We start from the raw sequence: 16,835 nt of genomic DNA, 5'->3' as shown, positions 1-16,835 counted from the left end.
CTCCTCTCTCTCTCTCTCTCTCTCTTTTTTCTTCTCCAGGTTCATTTTCCGCACATTGTCAGTTTAGACGCGAGCGGCCTTATGTTTTGCTCAGGATGTATGACAGGCGCTCCGTGTCAGTAAATTGGATTTTCCCCCCGCAGACTGATGTACAGATACGCCGCATGCAACACGTCCTCTCCAGGACGTTCTCCCGCACTTTTTTCCCTGACAGATCCACTCAAGATAAACTGCCGGTCGTGCCGAGCATGAATTTCCTGGATTGCGAGGTCTTGCCATTTTTGTAACCGGATAAAGTGCATGTAAGCACAGCGCCCGGGGGCACGGACAAAGTGCAGCCTCTCACGCCAAGGCTCATCCACACTCGCACACACACACACGCACACACACACACACACACTTACACACACACACACACACACACACACTCGCGCACACACACACACACAGACACACACACACACTCGCACACGCACACACACACACACTCGCGCACACACACACTCACTCACACTCAAATACACACTTACACACACGCTCAGGCGCGCCATGTCTCCTGTGTGCCCCCCTCCCCACTTCTCTCAGCCAAATGTCAAGGATGGTGTGCGTCTACCGGGGGACGGCGTCCAACCGGCTCGCTCCGCAGTCCGCCACCGAAGGGCTGAGCAGACAGGCGGATAAATACGAGGTGGCTGCGATTCGTCTGGCTCGGCGCCGGGCCGCGACACCGGGCCTTTAATCACTCACTCCTCTCCATCCTGAGCGACACCAGCGGCTCGCGAGAAGCGATGGGATGGAGAGCAGAAGAGGCGCTCCACAAACGGGAAAGACAGAGAGGAGAGAGGGAGTGGGAAAGAGAAGCGAAGGAGAAGCGATGGAGGCAGAGACACGCCCTGCAGACAGATTGCGCCCCGTCGGTGTGGAGGAGGGGATTTGCCAATGTCATGCTGTGAGAGAAATTACCCTGGTCATGTGATGCACAGGACAAAAATGACAAAAGAGGACATCCATCACCCTATCCATATATCTTTCTGTATGTACAGTACAGGCCAAAAGTTAGGACACCTTCTCATTCGATGTGTTGTCTTTATTTTCATGACCATTTACGTTGGTAGATTCTCACTGAAGGCATCAAAACTATGAATGAACACATGTGGAGTTCTGTACTTAACAAAAAAAGGTGAAATAAGTGAAAACATGTTTTATATTCTAGTTTCTTTGCTCTGATTACTGCTTTGCACACTCTTGGCATTCTCTCCATGAGCTTCAAGAGGTCGTCACCTGAAATGCTTCTCCAACAGTCTTGAAGGAGTTCCCAGAGGTGTTTAGCACTTGTTGGGGTCCAGCTCACCCCAAACCATCTGGATTGGGTTCAGGTCCGGTGACTGTGGAGGCCAGGTCTCCACTTTTTGTTAAGTACATAACTCCATATGTGTTCATTCATAGTTTTGATGCCTTCAGTGAGAATCTACCAACGTAAATGGTCATGAAAATAAAGAAAACACATGGAATGAGAAGGTGTGTCCAAACTTGGCCTATACTGTATGTATATCTGTGTTTCCAGCATGGATGGTGGACAGGATGCTGTCATCTATACTGAATAGATCTATACCTTGTGTCCAAAAGTAGAGGTTCAGTGTATATTTATTCAAATGTTCCAGCTTTTAGAAGAATAAGAGTGGAATAATGGAGTTGATGTTGTAGAGAAAGCAAAATGCTCTTCAAGTCAGCAAACTTGTGTTGTTGGCTTCAGTTGGACAAGTCATTTCTCACAGAACTGAAAACTTAGAATATGACACCACAAGCTTGGGACACCTGCTTTGGAATAAGGCTGTAACGTACCATGTCTGGATGCACTGTAGGTGTGTAGCTCAAGATGCTGTTCGTGGTGTGAGTTGGAGAAAGCTCTTCTCTTCAGAGTCCTCCTGAATGTGGGGAGAAAGTAAATCAAGGTCCCAACTTTGCGCACTCCTCTCTTCATTCCCTCCAAAGTTGCTCCCGCTTGGAGATGCAGCCGTCAGACTTGATGAATGGAGTTTCGGAGTCGCCCGCTCCGAGGACGGATGTTTGATCGCGGTCTGGAGGCTGTGCTTGTGATGCAGGCGGGGCTCGCGGGTGTCACCGCCTGGAAACCTTCAGCTCTGATTCAGCGGCGGGTAATTGGCGTCGGGGGCTACGCTGCTGGAGAGGGTGCAGAGGGGTTGCATCAATCAAGAGGAAGGATGCGCCAGTACATAGAAATATATATATACCATCCGCTTGGATTCCGAACATGAAGGTATTCAGAGACAAACCATCCAGGAGATGCAGTATTTCTGTACACTTGTCCTTTGGTTGACTTCCAGGGGTCAATTTTGGGGTTTCTGACTGCAAATGGCCTTTCAGCGATGGATGCAACTATATAATCATCTGTGCGCAATACCGGCCGATGTTCTAAACCTGTTCAGCGGTGGCAGCGGTTGATGCTCATCTGAGCTAAAGGCCGCACCAGGCAGCAGCGGGCAACAGGGCTTACTTACTGCCCGGTTTTATTCATACACATGACCAATAAACATCAGTATTCTCAATCGGGACATGTCCCCACGCTGTCCCGGCAGTCGACAATGAGGAAGCGCTGTCGGAGACGCATGCAGTAACGCAGGGAGTTTAACGCCAGACAATGGTCCCACTCCAGCATATTTAGATAAGGCATAATGGATCTTTATATCTGAAACCTTTAATACCAAACAGGGAGGAAAAGTCAACCGGGGATACAAAGAATTCGATGTCAGATAAATTTCATTCGGTAATTACGTGGACTTTTTTTTTTATCCCCTTGCAAAGCAATGACCACCTTTCAACAGAAAAAGACGCTTTTCACATAAATGACAAATATTTGGAGCCCATTAACTTTGAATCCAGCAATAATTGCTTTAGGGGGATTAGAATAATATTTTACGTTAAAAAACCTGCCAGTAATTTGGTGGGCTTATGCAGATTTTCATCTTCAGTGAATTGATGACAAAGTTCTGATTTCATTTTCATTAAGACGGATATTCTTTCACAACCAATTTAGTCCGAGGCTGCTTTGTGCCGGGCCGTAATTACTTCATGTGCAGACGTTCCGATGTAGGATTTAAAGTTAAAGTTAATTGGCTGCGGTATTGATGGTGCTGCTCTTGTCCTGAGAGCCGTGCTACCGGCCACCAGCCAGACTTCCCACAATGCCTGTTCTTCCTGAGAAATACTTCACCCCAAGTTGCTAAGTGTTTTGATAGCGTTTGAAATTGACCTTTGGCAAGATATTTGTCGTTAATCATCAGTATAATCGTCTTGTGTAGACCAAGGTTGGTGGTTTCCTCCATTTCTTTTTTGACTTCGCATCTCCAGACAGGCACTAGGACTTGGGGGAGGCTCAGTGCATTGGTCGGGAGTTTCACTTCTGTTCCCTGTCTCTCCCTTCTGCAGGCGTGGTGAGGACCGCCCTGCCCAACATGGACCGTGAGACGCGGGACCAGTATGTGCTGGTCATCCAGGCCAAGGACATGGTGGGGCAGATGGGTGGCCTGTCCGGCACCACCTCCGTCACGGTCCTGCTGACCGATGTCAACGACAACCCTCCGCGCTTCTCACGAAGTAAGATGCCTCCACTTGACCGTTTTCTGTGGTTAAATCAGGGGGACGCATGGACGACACTGTTCTGTTCCAAAATAGAACTGATCAGGAAAACTCGTCCTAAATGTAAGAGGACCCGGTCCTTTTTCCATCAATATACTATCAAAGTCTTTTAGTTCCTCCAGAACGTCCTGGAGATTCAGGAAAAAACAGAGAGGAAGATCCATGTTCACCGTTCTTTGAGCTCCTGAAAGCAGGACTGTCCAGAGTCAGTTTCTCTCACCGTCTTCCAGGCTGGGTTTAATTTTGCACCCCCGTCCAACTGTTTGGAGGTCAACTCGAATTAAACCTTGGGCCCAAGGAAAGGGATGGACCAGGGTCTGAAGCTCTAACTCCACCGCCCACAGTGGCCCAAGACAAACAGCGGTGCCGTGTTAATTAAGACGTAGCCGGGAGGACGGAAAGACGCTGAGTTTCTAAAAAAGACGCTCAGTCCAGCTTCCCACCGTCCTAATTATCCGATTCATCCTTTATGTCTGGAAAACTGGCTTCCAGTGAGATGGAGGTGGAGAAGGCAAAGAAAGAGAAGGAGAAGGAGAAATGAAAGGCGGCGGGGTGGAAGTGGAGGGGGACGAGGTGGCTGAAAGAATATTTCCTGGATCGTTATGGAGACGCCGTTCCGCCGCGAATTAAAACACCGTTGGAAAGATTACACGCCGGCAGAACAGCGGCGGGGAGATTAGCGGCGGGGATGGAGATGGAGGCGGCCGCCTGGGTGGAGCTCGTGTTGGGATCTAATGATGATTGGCGATGCTGCGGTGCGGGAGATTATCTTTATGGCTCTCAGTGCCATATTCCCATATTCCCTTATTCTGTCCGCTCTGTGCAACGCTTCCAATATGCAGACCCACGACTGTCTGTGAAGATTCTCAGGCATCCAGGTGGCAACTGGACTTGCTTTCTGTCTTTAATGTAGAGATGTTTCATTCTGCATCCACAGAACTTTGTCTATCTGAGGGAAGTTGGCTTGTCCCCACACATTTATCCTCCAGGTTGGTTTCACCTCAATCCTGCCTTGAATAGGCTTGTTAAGTGATACAAAGGCAGGGGGAGGGAGTGGGTAGATGTGACGAAATCTACTTCCTGTCCCCATTAAGTGGGTCTTTAAATGTGGCCGACCTGGTGGACGTGTGAATCGAGCCTGAATTTCCTGGGGATGGATGAAAGGGCAGCATTATAGGTTGGACATAAGTTGTGTCTGAGGCCTCCACCTCTGTTGAGTGACGGTTTGTTCCCTCACTCCTCTCTCAAGCCACCCATCTTCTCTGTCTAATATTTGAACATTTTCATCCAAAAATGAGCTTCCCACAACTGTCAACACATAAGTTCCACAATGGACTAAATCTGAGCGTACGAACTCTCTTTTATATGCTATTCATATGTGTTAGCATTGATGCTAAATGATAAAAAGTGTTTATATAAAAGACTGGAATTCTTTATTCTTTCTGTAATTTGTGGTTTTAGCACTGGAGACAGTCGCATCTGCCATTTTTCATCTGTCTGTGTGTCTGTGGTCACGGCCACGTCCGATTGGCTAAACAGTGTCATGTGATTATTATTGCTTCGTATTACTGGTGAAAAAAAATGAAGCGTATAGATAGTTTAAAAAGTAAGTAGTCGAGCATTTATCAGAGCAGTGGGGACCTAGCAGGTAAGGGAGGGGACCCGTAATCGGGGTGGACCCACTGCTCACTATGGTGATGGATTAAATACAGAGGACGCATTTTTTTTGTGTCACCATGTGCGGTGCATCATAATGACAACCGCTGCACTTTCACTGCACTTTCACAGTCCCCCCCTGGAGACACTCAGGGTTAAGTGTCTTGCTCAGGGACACAATGGTAGTAAGTGGGGTTTGAACCTGGGTCTTCTGGTCATAGGCGAGTGTGTTACCCACTACCACCCCAGTCGAGTTGTAAACCTACTCATAAAGTATGTATATAAGTATGAATATAACCTCTGGTACACCTCTGGTACTAATAATATGCTAATACAATATTAACCACCAACGTACACAACCTCAATTTGAAATATTATCATTGCGAAGGTTCCGAATTTTGCCTATTTGCTTGTTATTTTGCCTGTAATATACTTTTGTAAAGTTTTTCATCTGTGGAAAGCCTTTGGTTTTCTCCGTTTGGACGGGGTTGAATGAAATGCACCCTGTATTATCAGAATTTCCTGCCGCCAGGAACGGCGTGGCCACATGCCTTCTGTCGATGTAAAAAACAGTAAAAGACAATCAAACAACAATGTCGAGCGGATAAAGGTGATTCAAAGGTAATCGACCGCCTCACATTCCCAGAGTCGTATAAGCACGCCGTGCCGGAGTCCCTGCCCGTGGCGTCGGTGGTGGCCAAGCTGAAGGCGGCGGACGCAGACGACGGCCCCAACGCCGAAATGGACTACCGCATCGTGGACGGGGATGGGCCGGGCGTTTTCAACATCACCACGGACGAGGAGACGCAGGAGGGGCTCATCGTTCTGCAGAAGGTGACTTTTCATCCTGGAATCCTGTCTTATTATCACTCAGAAATATGCCTCACGGGCTTCGTTGCTGCTCGCTGGGACCTTTGTCTCGGCTTAATCATAAGCACAACCAAACATTAGCTTCTTTCGCAAGCCATCTGTTGGTCCGTCTGTAGCCATGTGCGGGGTAAAAAAGAAAAGCAGCTTGCACTTTGCATAAAAGTTAAAAAGTTCTGCATCTGTTACACCAGCACACAATTATACGACACGTCTCGGTACATTTTTTTTGTCCAACTGCGTTACTGACTACTTTAAGGCTCATGCACTCAGAATTCCGTATAGGAGACACTGGCAGCAGCGTTCTGGACATGCTCTACAAACAGAATTTACTCTACTTACAGCTTGTACGGTTAATTATGACAAACCAGATGTTAAAGGATTTGGATCTACCTGTGCATGGTCTGGCAGCCAATCAGAAATGGGTTTTACATAGTTCTATAGAGCCATTCTTCAAACTGAATGTAAAGTATGTGAGTAAAGTGGTGGCCTAGCAGGTAAGGACGTGGACCTGTGTAATCGGGAAGTTTACGGTTCATATCCCGAACCACCAAGGTGCCATTAAAGTTCTCCTCGTCCAGGTACTGTCCCCACACACTGCTCCCTGTGTGACTGTCATGGCTGCCCACTGCTCACCAAGGGTGATGGTTAAATACAGAGGACACATTTCATCGTGTCACAGTGTGCTCTGCTGCAGTGCTTCACAATGACAATCACTTCACTTTCACTAATGCTTGTCAGGCATTTGGGACAGTTGTTGGTAATGGAGGATGCATGGTATTGGACAGGCGGTTTACTAGGCCCAGTGTACACCTCCTGGAGTGCCATCGTCATGGCAACGGTGAATGTAATCCTTTTTTTAATGATGCAAAAAAAAAAAAAGAACTGAAACAGAAATATAGATTAAGTTTCCAACTTAAAAACTCTCATCTTTTTGTTTTGTGAGAAAAAAATACTTTTCACATTGAAAATGTTTCAAAACAACATTGGCAAAATTTAGCATATAACATAAAAAGCTTGAAATGTAAACATTTTCCTCAAAATCTTGTGATGTATTATTGCATTCACACTAGTACTTTTTATTCAGACGCCCTTTATCCAGAGCGACCCGCTCCAACACCCGGCCACACAAGGTCCGAGCCGGCCTTCAAACTTACAAGCTTGGAGGTTTGAGGCCACCACTTGGCCTCCAATCATCCAGAAACTTACAATCTGCAGAAAGCATTACCCTGCACATATTCTGCAGCCAGAACCCCATGCTGGTGCAGCGTCTCAGTCAGCCAGGCTCGCCGCTGGGAGGCCCGTCCTGCCAATCAGCGATCAGGCCAGTCGATTTAAACCATGAGGAGCACAAAATAACAAGGACAACCATGACCCACCTCGGATGGATGGATTTTATCACCCCCGCGCTCAATTAGAAGAAAAACAGAGACAAGGCGGCCCTGGACCCTCGCAAAGGAAGCCTCCTCCAGCGGCATAACGGGAAATAATGAGCGTGGTCTGCTGTTTACATCTCACTTTACAGTCCAGTAATAATGTCCAGATGCTAGATCCTGCTGCCGGAAGCCGGCGCTTTAAACACCTGTAATATTCTGCTCGGCTTTATTGCTTAATTGCCTGATGCATATTTTTAATGCACGTGTGCCTTCTGCGAAAGTGACAACGCCGCGGTTTCCATTACAACGTCCGCCTGTCTGTAGACATAATAACGTTATCATTTATTGCCGGGGAAACGGAGCTTCCTCGCGCTAATTTCAAAGCCGTTTACGCCTGTATTAGCTCGGGCCTTTTGTGCTTCGTCTCCCTTTATTTGGCCCTTCATTGTGTTTCGTCTGGAGATTACTAATTTGCGACGGCGAATTGTTTTCCGCACAATGAGGAATGCCGCGTCAATGCTAACCCGGAGTGCCGCTTGAACAATACGCTCGTGAGCGGAGCCGATAAGCCAAGTTATTATTTTCTCCAAATGTCTCAATTTTGATAATGCCTTTCAAACTGATGCCCGTACCTCAGGCAATCGATAGCGGGGGAGCTTTTCACGTAAAAAAAATACACGCCAAACTGAGGACAGATTCGATAGAGCAAACAGCCGCCTGTCTTTCTGACGATCTTTAGCTTTCTCTTCGTATTTGGCCTAAGGATATAAAATATTGATGTACTGGTTATTCGTAGGCATGTCGATTTATAGGTAGTGGGCAAAAAGTCTAATTGACTTACTGTCTTGTGAAAAAGCGTTTGCTCCCTCAAGTGTTAGTCACAGTTAAATGTTTGCGGGCATTAAAAACTATTAAATATGTGTCAAAGACAACACAAGTGAACACCAAATGTGTCTCTTAAGTGAAAAACTTGCAGTGAGTATTTACAGAGCTGTGGAGGAATTTTGACCCACTCGCTGTAGTTCAGCCACATTGGAGGGTTTTGGAGCATTAGATCAAATTGGACAAACACACAAAAAATTATTAAAAGTATTATATAATTCACCACTGAATTATATAATAATAGTACTTTAAGGACAAAAGAGGATGAAACGGGAAGGTGAAGTCCCCAGATGGTGAAGAATGCATGTTGATGTTGAAAATGTCCAATTAATGGACATGGAATGGTTGCCAGATTACCCAGATGGTTGCCACTACCATTATGTAAAGAATTAAGGAGGTAGTTTAACTGTGTTCCTCCCCTGACTCCCTCAGCCTCTGGACTTTGAGACGAAGAACTCCTTTACACTCAAGGTGGAGGCCACCAACCGCAACATTGACCCCCAGTTCCTCACTTTCGGCCCCTTCAGCGACACGGCTGCTGTTCACGTGACTGTGGAGGACGTCAACGAGCCGCCCGTCTTCTCCACGCCACTCAGCAGGATGGTGGTGTCGGAGGCGGCCAAGGTTGGCACCGTCATCGGGAGCGTCTCAGCGCACGACCCTGACTCTACCAGCAGCTCCATCAGGTGTGAATCCCCGCTCTTCTGCTCTGTGTGTCTCTCAGCCCTCATCTAAAGTGCAGGTGCTGGCCTTCAAAAGAATCTATAGCGGAGTCCCTCGATAAAAGCCGCCCTGCGCCACAAAACCTCCTTAATCACGCGCTCCGTGTCAATAACGTGCCCTCCGCTGCACACACACTCGCCATGACGGTCCTCCTCAGGCTGCTCTGCAAGGTGAAATCAGCCCCAGAAGCGCGTGCCAGCTCGGCAGGCTGCGTAAGTGTAGAAATCAATAAAAGTCGTTCTGGTGCACAGGTGTTTTAAGGTTTTTTTTTTTTATAATCACATTTATATCATATTTCTTTATCATTTTCCAATTTTTATTTTTATAAAATGTTATCCGCCGCGGTCGAACGCTGCGTTTGTACTTTACCGAAGCCGTTACTTTGGAGATTAAGATATGATCTTCAAAGATGAGGAAGACTACATCCGAAACAACAGGAACGGCACCAAAATAGAGCCCCGTTTTCAAATCCCATCAAAATGTCACACCTGCACAAGGAGTGCAAGCAGCGTTGCCAGATGCATGATTGTTGCACTGAGCAATTTGCCAAAAAAGGTGCCAGTTGGGTTTCTGAATTTTTCTTATTTGGCAAATGCTATGGACATCTCAGGATTAGGCAGATTAACAGATTAACTGGACTATGATTGGCATATTTGGACCCCAACGTGCATGATAGGGTGCATGATAGGGTGGTAGTAGCCTAGTGGGTAACGCACTGATCTGTGAACCAGAAGACCCAGGTTCAAACCCCACTTACTACCATTGTGTCCCTGAGCAAGACACTTAACCCTAAATTGCTCCAGGGGGACTGTACCTGTAACTATTGATTGTAAGTCGCTCTGGATAAGGGCGTCTGATAAATGCTGTAAATGTAAATGAAATGTAAATGATGAAAATATCCTCTCTAACGCATGCCATGTGCCGTATCCATGGACGATGGGCTATTATTGATGACGAGCAAGCTATCTATAGAACTGTGGCTATCAGCAATCTGCCCGCGGCATTCCGGATCCCTGCGTGCCCTCGGAGCCGTTTACGGAGAGCAGATGGCACGTTGCTCTGCCACTTTGAAGGAAACGTAAATGCCATGCTGCAATCGAGAGGGGGCCATTCCCCCGAGGGGCGTGAGCAAGAGCAGTGGCATTCGAAAAAGGCACAGAGGGGGCATTCATGCTGAAAAACCTGGCCCTATTCACTCCGGGGACCCCTCCAAATTACGTGCTAATTGAAAGAATATTGCATGCCGCTCTCACTTGGTCTGTTATGATTGTCTGTAATTTTAATCAGAAAATCAAATTACACGACGATTGTGGTTGCAAATTGCCTCTTTTTGCTCCCGCGCTTCCCACACTCGGCGCTCCATTCTCCTGATTGAAATCCCATTATAATACAGGAACCAACAGAGCCTTGAGAGTTAAACTGCTTTAAACAATGCACTTTAGATTAATAGCAGCGACTTGTTCACTTTCTTGCGGAAAGTTCAAGCCGCGTGGCATTCAGGAAGTGGGATTCAAACGTTTTTTTTGAAGCGTCATGAAAACAGGCAATTGACCCCAGAATGCCGAGTCGGATGCGCCGGTTGATGTTTGCGACACGTTGGCCTTCAGAGTGAATTGATGCGATAACTGCCACATCTGGCAACAAAATAGCGTCTGATTGAGGCTGTTTGAAAACCAGTTAATTATCGCACGGGCTTGCAACTGGGGAACTGCGACTTCGGAAGAAAGCCTCGCCCCGAGGAGTCGCGGGAGCACGTATCAGCGTGGCACGCTGGAGCCGCGCCAATGGAGCGATTCCAAAAGCGCAATTAGCTGTTGGCTGTGTGTTTGCATGTGTAAAAAGCCTCACTCGCGTCCCTCGCATCTCGTGCAGGTACTCCATTGACCGGAACACCGACCTGGAGCGCTTCTTCAACGTGGACGCCACGTCGGGCGTCATCAGCACGGCCAAGGCCCTGGACCGGGAGGTCAACTCCATGCACAACATCACCGTCTTCGCCATGGAGAGCCGTGAGTACGGAGCGCACACCATGCGCCGCTTCGTCATTTTCCAGTACTCAGCCAGTCTGTAGTGGTTTGCGTGCATCATCCCGAAAGGGTGTGGTCATGCACTCAACATAATTTAACCCGGTTTTACCAAAATGTCAGGAAGAACACTGAGTGACGTCGTGAGCTTTCAAAATGAATTATGGGACCGTCACGTGGCATTGCCTGCAGCAAGGCAAGTCAGGAGGGGTCAGTCACACAGCGTCTGAGTGGCAGCGTTTAACCGCATCCAGTTGGATTCCCCTTGTTTTTTTAGGTATATAATATCCCAGAGCTCCTTATTAGAGCACGGCTCTGCCGGTTCCTTACGGTGAGGAAGTGAACTTTTTTATACAGAGAACAGCATCATAATTACTCACCGACTACCTGCCGAACCACGGAATGGAACCACAGAATGGTTTCTATTGAAGTGAAGTGAAGTGATTGTCACATGTGATACACAGCAGCACAGCACACGGTGCACACAGTGAAATTTGTCCTCTGCATTTATCCCATTTATCCCACCATGACAGGCGCCCGGGGAGCAGTGTGTGGGGACGGTGCTTTGCTCAGTGGCACCTCAGTGGCACCTTGGCGGGTCGGGATTCGAACCGGCAACCTTCTGATTACGGGGCCACTTCCTTAACCGCTAGGCCACCACTTCCCTGCCCCACGGAACTCCTGTGCGATACCTGGACACATATTCGTCCAAAAACCTTAGTTAGGAGAGTTGGGAGAGTGTCTGATTGGCAAAGAACGAGAAAAACGTGCAATGCTGATTCAGATCACCCCGTTTCTAATAAAGTGGCAGCTGAGTGTGTACAGCCAGCGATGTTAATGATAAACACGAGCCCCTAATGAGCCATAACTTCACATTTCCATATTCCATCATATTCCAATCGTGTTACTTAATCACGGCGCTCAATTAAGTTCTTACTCGTATAAAAACCTGGAGCTCTTGCATTTAAACTTTCATCCGTCACCACGCCGTTTGGGTCCCCCCGCCTTTGTCCGCGTGGCATTTGGGTCAGGGTGGGACCGTCCGGGGAATGTTAATGCTCTTGCTCGGGATTGGCTCTGACCCTGTGGCCCTCCCTGAGTGGTGGCGAATGAGAGAAGTGCTGACTCAGTGCAGGGGTGACTGCCACCCGCTTGTTCCTAATGCAAATGCCCTCGTCCCCTCGGGCCCGACGCGCCTCAAGGACGGAGGCGGGGGGTCGGATTCCCGTTGTTTTTTTAAGTGCCCTGTGCAGTAGGTATTTAATATCCCTGGCCCCGCAGGACCTACTTACCAGGCTAATAAATACGGAATGAGCTCCTTATTAGAGCGCGCGCCTCTGCCTGTCCTTAAGGTGAGGAAGTGAACTTTTTTTAAAAAAAACGAGAATTGTACATAATTACTCACTGGCTACCTGCATATATTTTCTTTGCAGTACAGAAAATATCAATTTCGTACTAAAACCTGGACATACGCAGTCCACATTATTGGGGAGGTTCGCATATGAACACCGGCCTGACATTTATGTAAAATATTACACAAGGTCACATTTGTTGCAGGGCAGCTGCAACTTGCTTTCGTTTGTATTGAAACGGACGAATGAAAATCATGCGTGCATGGACATTAAAAGGTTGCTAACCATCTGCTCCTGCCCATCTCCTCCGTAACGGGTGGCGTGGACCCAAGACACCCCAGGCACTTAAGGATGTGATGTGTATTAATAATATGTTTGCTAATAACATGTTGTCATGGCGATTGGCATCTCGGTCCGTGCCGTCATTTCGTAATGGACGATTGAATTTCTCGTTCATTGTCTTCAATCTTTTCTCTCTCTCAGCATGGGTTTAATTGTCCTTCTTCCTTTACTTCTTTTTTCTAGAAGACCCGACACAGGTGGGAAGGGGCGTGGCCCTCATCACCGTGATGGACATCAATGACAACGCCCCTATGTTTGCCATCGACTATGAGACCCGTCTGTGTGAGAATACAGCACCAGGGCAGGTATGACCAACCTTCCCTATTAACATCTCCTTCACGACTTTATACTCTTGTACGGAAAACTGTAGGTTTGCGTTGCTTCATGCTTTATTTTTTGACACCCTGAGACTTTCAGAAGATCCCAGAAGAACAGTGGAATATAACATACGGTACAGGCCAAAAGTTTGGACACACCTCCTCATTCTATGTGTTTTCTTTATCTTCATGACCATTTACGTTGGTAGATTCTCACTGAAGGCATCAAAACTATGAATGAACACATGTGGAGTTCTGTACTTAACAAAAAGTGGAGACCTGACCTCCACAGTCACCGGACCTGAACCCAATCCAGATGGTTTGGGGTGAGCTGGACCAACAAGTGCTAAACACCTCTGGGAACTCCTTCAAGACTGTTGGAGAAGCATTTCAGGTGACGACATCTTGAAGCACATCGAGAGAATGCCAAGAGTGTTCAAAGCAGTAATCAGAGCAAATAAACTAGAATATAAAACATGTTTTCACTTATTTCACCTTTTTTTGTTAAGTACAGAACTCCACATGTGTTCATTCATAGTTTTGATGCCTTCAGTGAGAATCTACCAACGTAAATGGTCATGAAGATAAAGAAAACACATTGAATGAGAAGGTGTCTCCAAACGTTTGGCCTGTACTGTGTATAGGACAATTTCTCATAATAACTTAATAGATCAAGTGGGATTATAACGATCCATTTTCGTGCTTAGTAAATGTGCTTATTCCGAGTACACATGGATGCAGGCGTCAGTCGGTCCCTGCATGCAGACCCTGACTGGCCAGACGAATGCATCATAGGAGCCTGCGGAGCCCACGCTTGAAATCGAGTCGAGCAGATCTGGGTTAGTGTTGTAATACCTTAAAGCAGGATTTGGCATTTGGAAAAATGCAATCAGAGAGGAGAAGAGAAGTCGGACCACGGAGCCAAATGTGGGCAATTAATTAAAGTGATACATAGATTAGCAAATTGTCATTTGGCAGCCGCTAATGTGCATCCGCGGTCATTCATCAGCGCGTTGGCCGAGCTGCTGAGGAACAACAACAACAGAAAAAAAAAGAAGAAGAAGAAGAAGAGAAGGAAAATGGGCGTCAGCTTCGAAGAGCATTTCTCCGGGTTCCGTGGGATTTCGGCTGAAATGACAGCTGATGCCTGGAACTCTTTCTCGCGTTCTCTCGCGTTCTGCCGGCGTTTCTCGCCGTTGTCTCTGGATGACGAATGCGTGTCATGGCCAGGCGAGAGTTTGAAGGTGAAGTCTCGCCCATGATGCATTTGCTGGTGGAAGAAAGGGGAGCCTCTTGTAGGGTCACGTTTGTTTTTTGGTGGGTTCAGCCTTCTCAGCGCCAGCCTGCCGGCTGCGGGTCTCACACAATTATCAGATAACATCTATTCCCTTCAATAATCTGGCCTGCGAGGATCCGCTAATTAAACAGGTCAGATAATTAAGTGCGTCTGGCAACGTGTCGCACGTGTGAGACTGGAGTTTGTTGTTCATTATTAAGCCTGTTAGTTTTTTATTGCTTGTTCCATCACTATTGTGGCCAGAAAGTTGTATAAGCTTGTTTTCTTTGAGGCCGAATGGAATTTAACGATAAGAGCAATCGTTAAGATCAGTATAACCCGTGGTGAGGTCCTCTTCTGGCCACGTCCAGAGCATCCAGAGACTTCTACTCAGCTTCAAGGGGCAGTGGTGGCCTAGCAGTTAAGGAAGCCGCCCCGTAATCAGAAGGTTGCAGGTTCGAATCCCGATCTGCCAAGGTGCCACTTAGGTGCCACTGAGCAAAGCACCGTCCCCACACACTGCTCCCCGGGCGCCTGTCATGGCTGCCCACTGCTCACTCAGGGTGATTGGTTCAATTCAGAGGACAAATTTCACTGTGTGCACCGTGTGCTGTGCTGCTGTGTATCACATGTGACAATCACTACACTTTGTAAGCTTCAACAAACAGATCCTTCATTTCACGGGGCTGAAATGTTACACAGTTGCCTCAGTTGCGTTTTTCTAGGAAAGCGGAGCGTTGCTAGCATGACATGCTGCCCTCCTTTCTCATCCGTGCAAACGTTACAATAATAATGCGCTGTGCAGTAATACTCAGAAAAAGATCTGTAAAGCGACATCTAGTGGTGCTTTCTTATATGACGGTGAACGTTTTTAAGCTCACTTCGATATGGAAAATGCTGAAAATAACCTGTTATTGCCTAACTGATTGTTGATGCATGAAAATGATATCCAGTTTTTTTAAAAAAAAAAAAGCAAGTCAACCCGCAACTGTGTAAATTCTGCATTTTTATGAGACCTACTGTTTATAATTTGAGTGATGCCCGGAACCGACTGCATCGGTTAAAAATCTATGCATATTGTTAATTACACCAAATGTGACCGCGTAGTCCTTTCTATGGAAAGTGTGTGACAAGCTCGTCCCTGTCCCGGTTTACTTAAACAAGGCCGACTCCCCAGGTGTGAAACTCTCCGCATCTGCTGTCACCAAGTTGCCACGCCATGTTCGGCACATTAGCCGAGATTATGCCTGCCTCCTGAATGTAATATTTTGCCATCGTTGTCTGATGACAGATGATCCGGTGAGGTGCCGCCGTAGCGTCCAGGAACCATTTGGTTGCGTCCGGATCCATTACTGCGCGGTGAAACGTCCCGGAGGGCCCCTGAGCGCCCGGTGTACACGCCGTAAAGTCGCCTCAGACGGAGATGAAATAATAATGTTTGCTCTGACCGGGACGCTCCGCGGTGCCGCGGCACGGCAGAATTAACGGGCCGAGCCGGGGCTTGTAATAACCTGCCATCTTTCAGAGCCTAATTAAAAGCCATCTCGTGGCGGGGAGCCCTCGACAGGGACGCCAGCCGTTACGGATCACCAGTGTGTCTGTCTCCCGCCACAATATTAATTGATACCGCGCCGAGGGTGGCCGAGGTCGGGTGCGGGGAGGGCGGGGGCTAACACGCCGTAATCATCACAGTCGTCATCGCCATTTCATCCACGAGTGGCTTCCACAGGCGGTGCTACGGCCCCGTCACGCCACCTGCCCCTGCCCCGCGGTGGCTTTCTGTGTTTAGCCTGACAAGGACAAATCAAAGAAAGAGCTGCAATATTATCATTAATGCAACATTAATATCCATTCATACGCGCACACACACAACAATCTTAATTGTATGCATTTATAATTTTTTTACGTGATATTATTTCTCAAATGGAACGTATAAACAATGATAATAATATTAATCATTCATAACTTTCCCAATTTTCCTCATACTTATTTATTTTCTTTTTAAAAAATCCATATTGATTTATTTCTTCCATTAGTGGTTTTTGGAAGAAGAAAGTATGATGGAATAAATGATATCTGTTAGAACAGTAAAAATCCTGAGAAATAAATGCGGTCAACTCAGAGCCCTGAGAGAACCCGTCGGACCCGAAAGGCCCCGGAGTCGTTCAGGAACGTGTCGCCATCAATGCGCCGCTATTCATTTTAATGCACCGTCCGGCAGACGCGCCGAATGCTGCCACCATTAACTAACCATGCAAAAACGCCGGGAAAGCGGAGCAATAAGAGCAGAGCGGGTGCGGACACGGGTTGCAGTCGGTAATGAAGGGCCCGGCGGGGAGTCCAGGCATCGCTGGCTCCGGCTG

At 47.4% G+C, this 16,835-nt stretch overlaps 1 protein-coding gene across 3 annotated transcripts in view; it reads left to right on the top strand.

The window, feature by feature from the left end:
• LOC114781244 (cadherin-7-like) overlaps positions 1 to 16,835 on the top strand; it is a 61,029-nt gene that overhangs the window by 31,387 nt on the left and 12,807 nt on the right. For all 3 annotated transcript variants that reach the window (XM_028967914.1, XM_028967915.1, XM_028967913.1), the window contains 5 exons: positions 3,448 to 3,615; positions 5,960 to 6,147; positions 8,871 to 9,124; positions 11,034 to 11,170; positions 13,063 to 13,184. In XM_028967914.1, the coding sequence (XP_028823747.1) occupies positions 3,448 to 3,615; positions 5,960 to 6,147; positions 8,871 to 9,124; positions 11,034 to 11,170; positions 13,063 to 13,184 (869 nt within the window). The remainder of the gene's footprint in view (positions 1 to 3,447; positions 3,616 to 5,959; positions 6,148 to 8,870; positions 9,125 to 11,033; positions 11,171 to 13,062; positions 13,185 to 16,835) is intronic.

Source organism: Denticeps clupeoides, chromosome 2 (genome assembly GCF_900700375.1).
Source record: "Denticeps clupeoides chromosome 2, fDenClu1.1, whole genome shotgun sequence".
Lineage (NCBI taxonomy): Eukaryota > Metazoa > Chordata > Actinopteri > Clupeiformes > Denticipitidae > Denticeps > Denticeps clupeoides.
Note: the sequence above shows the minus strand (reverse complement) of the source record. Positions and strands in the feature narration are given on the sequence as shown.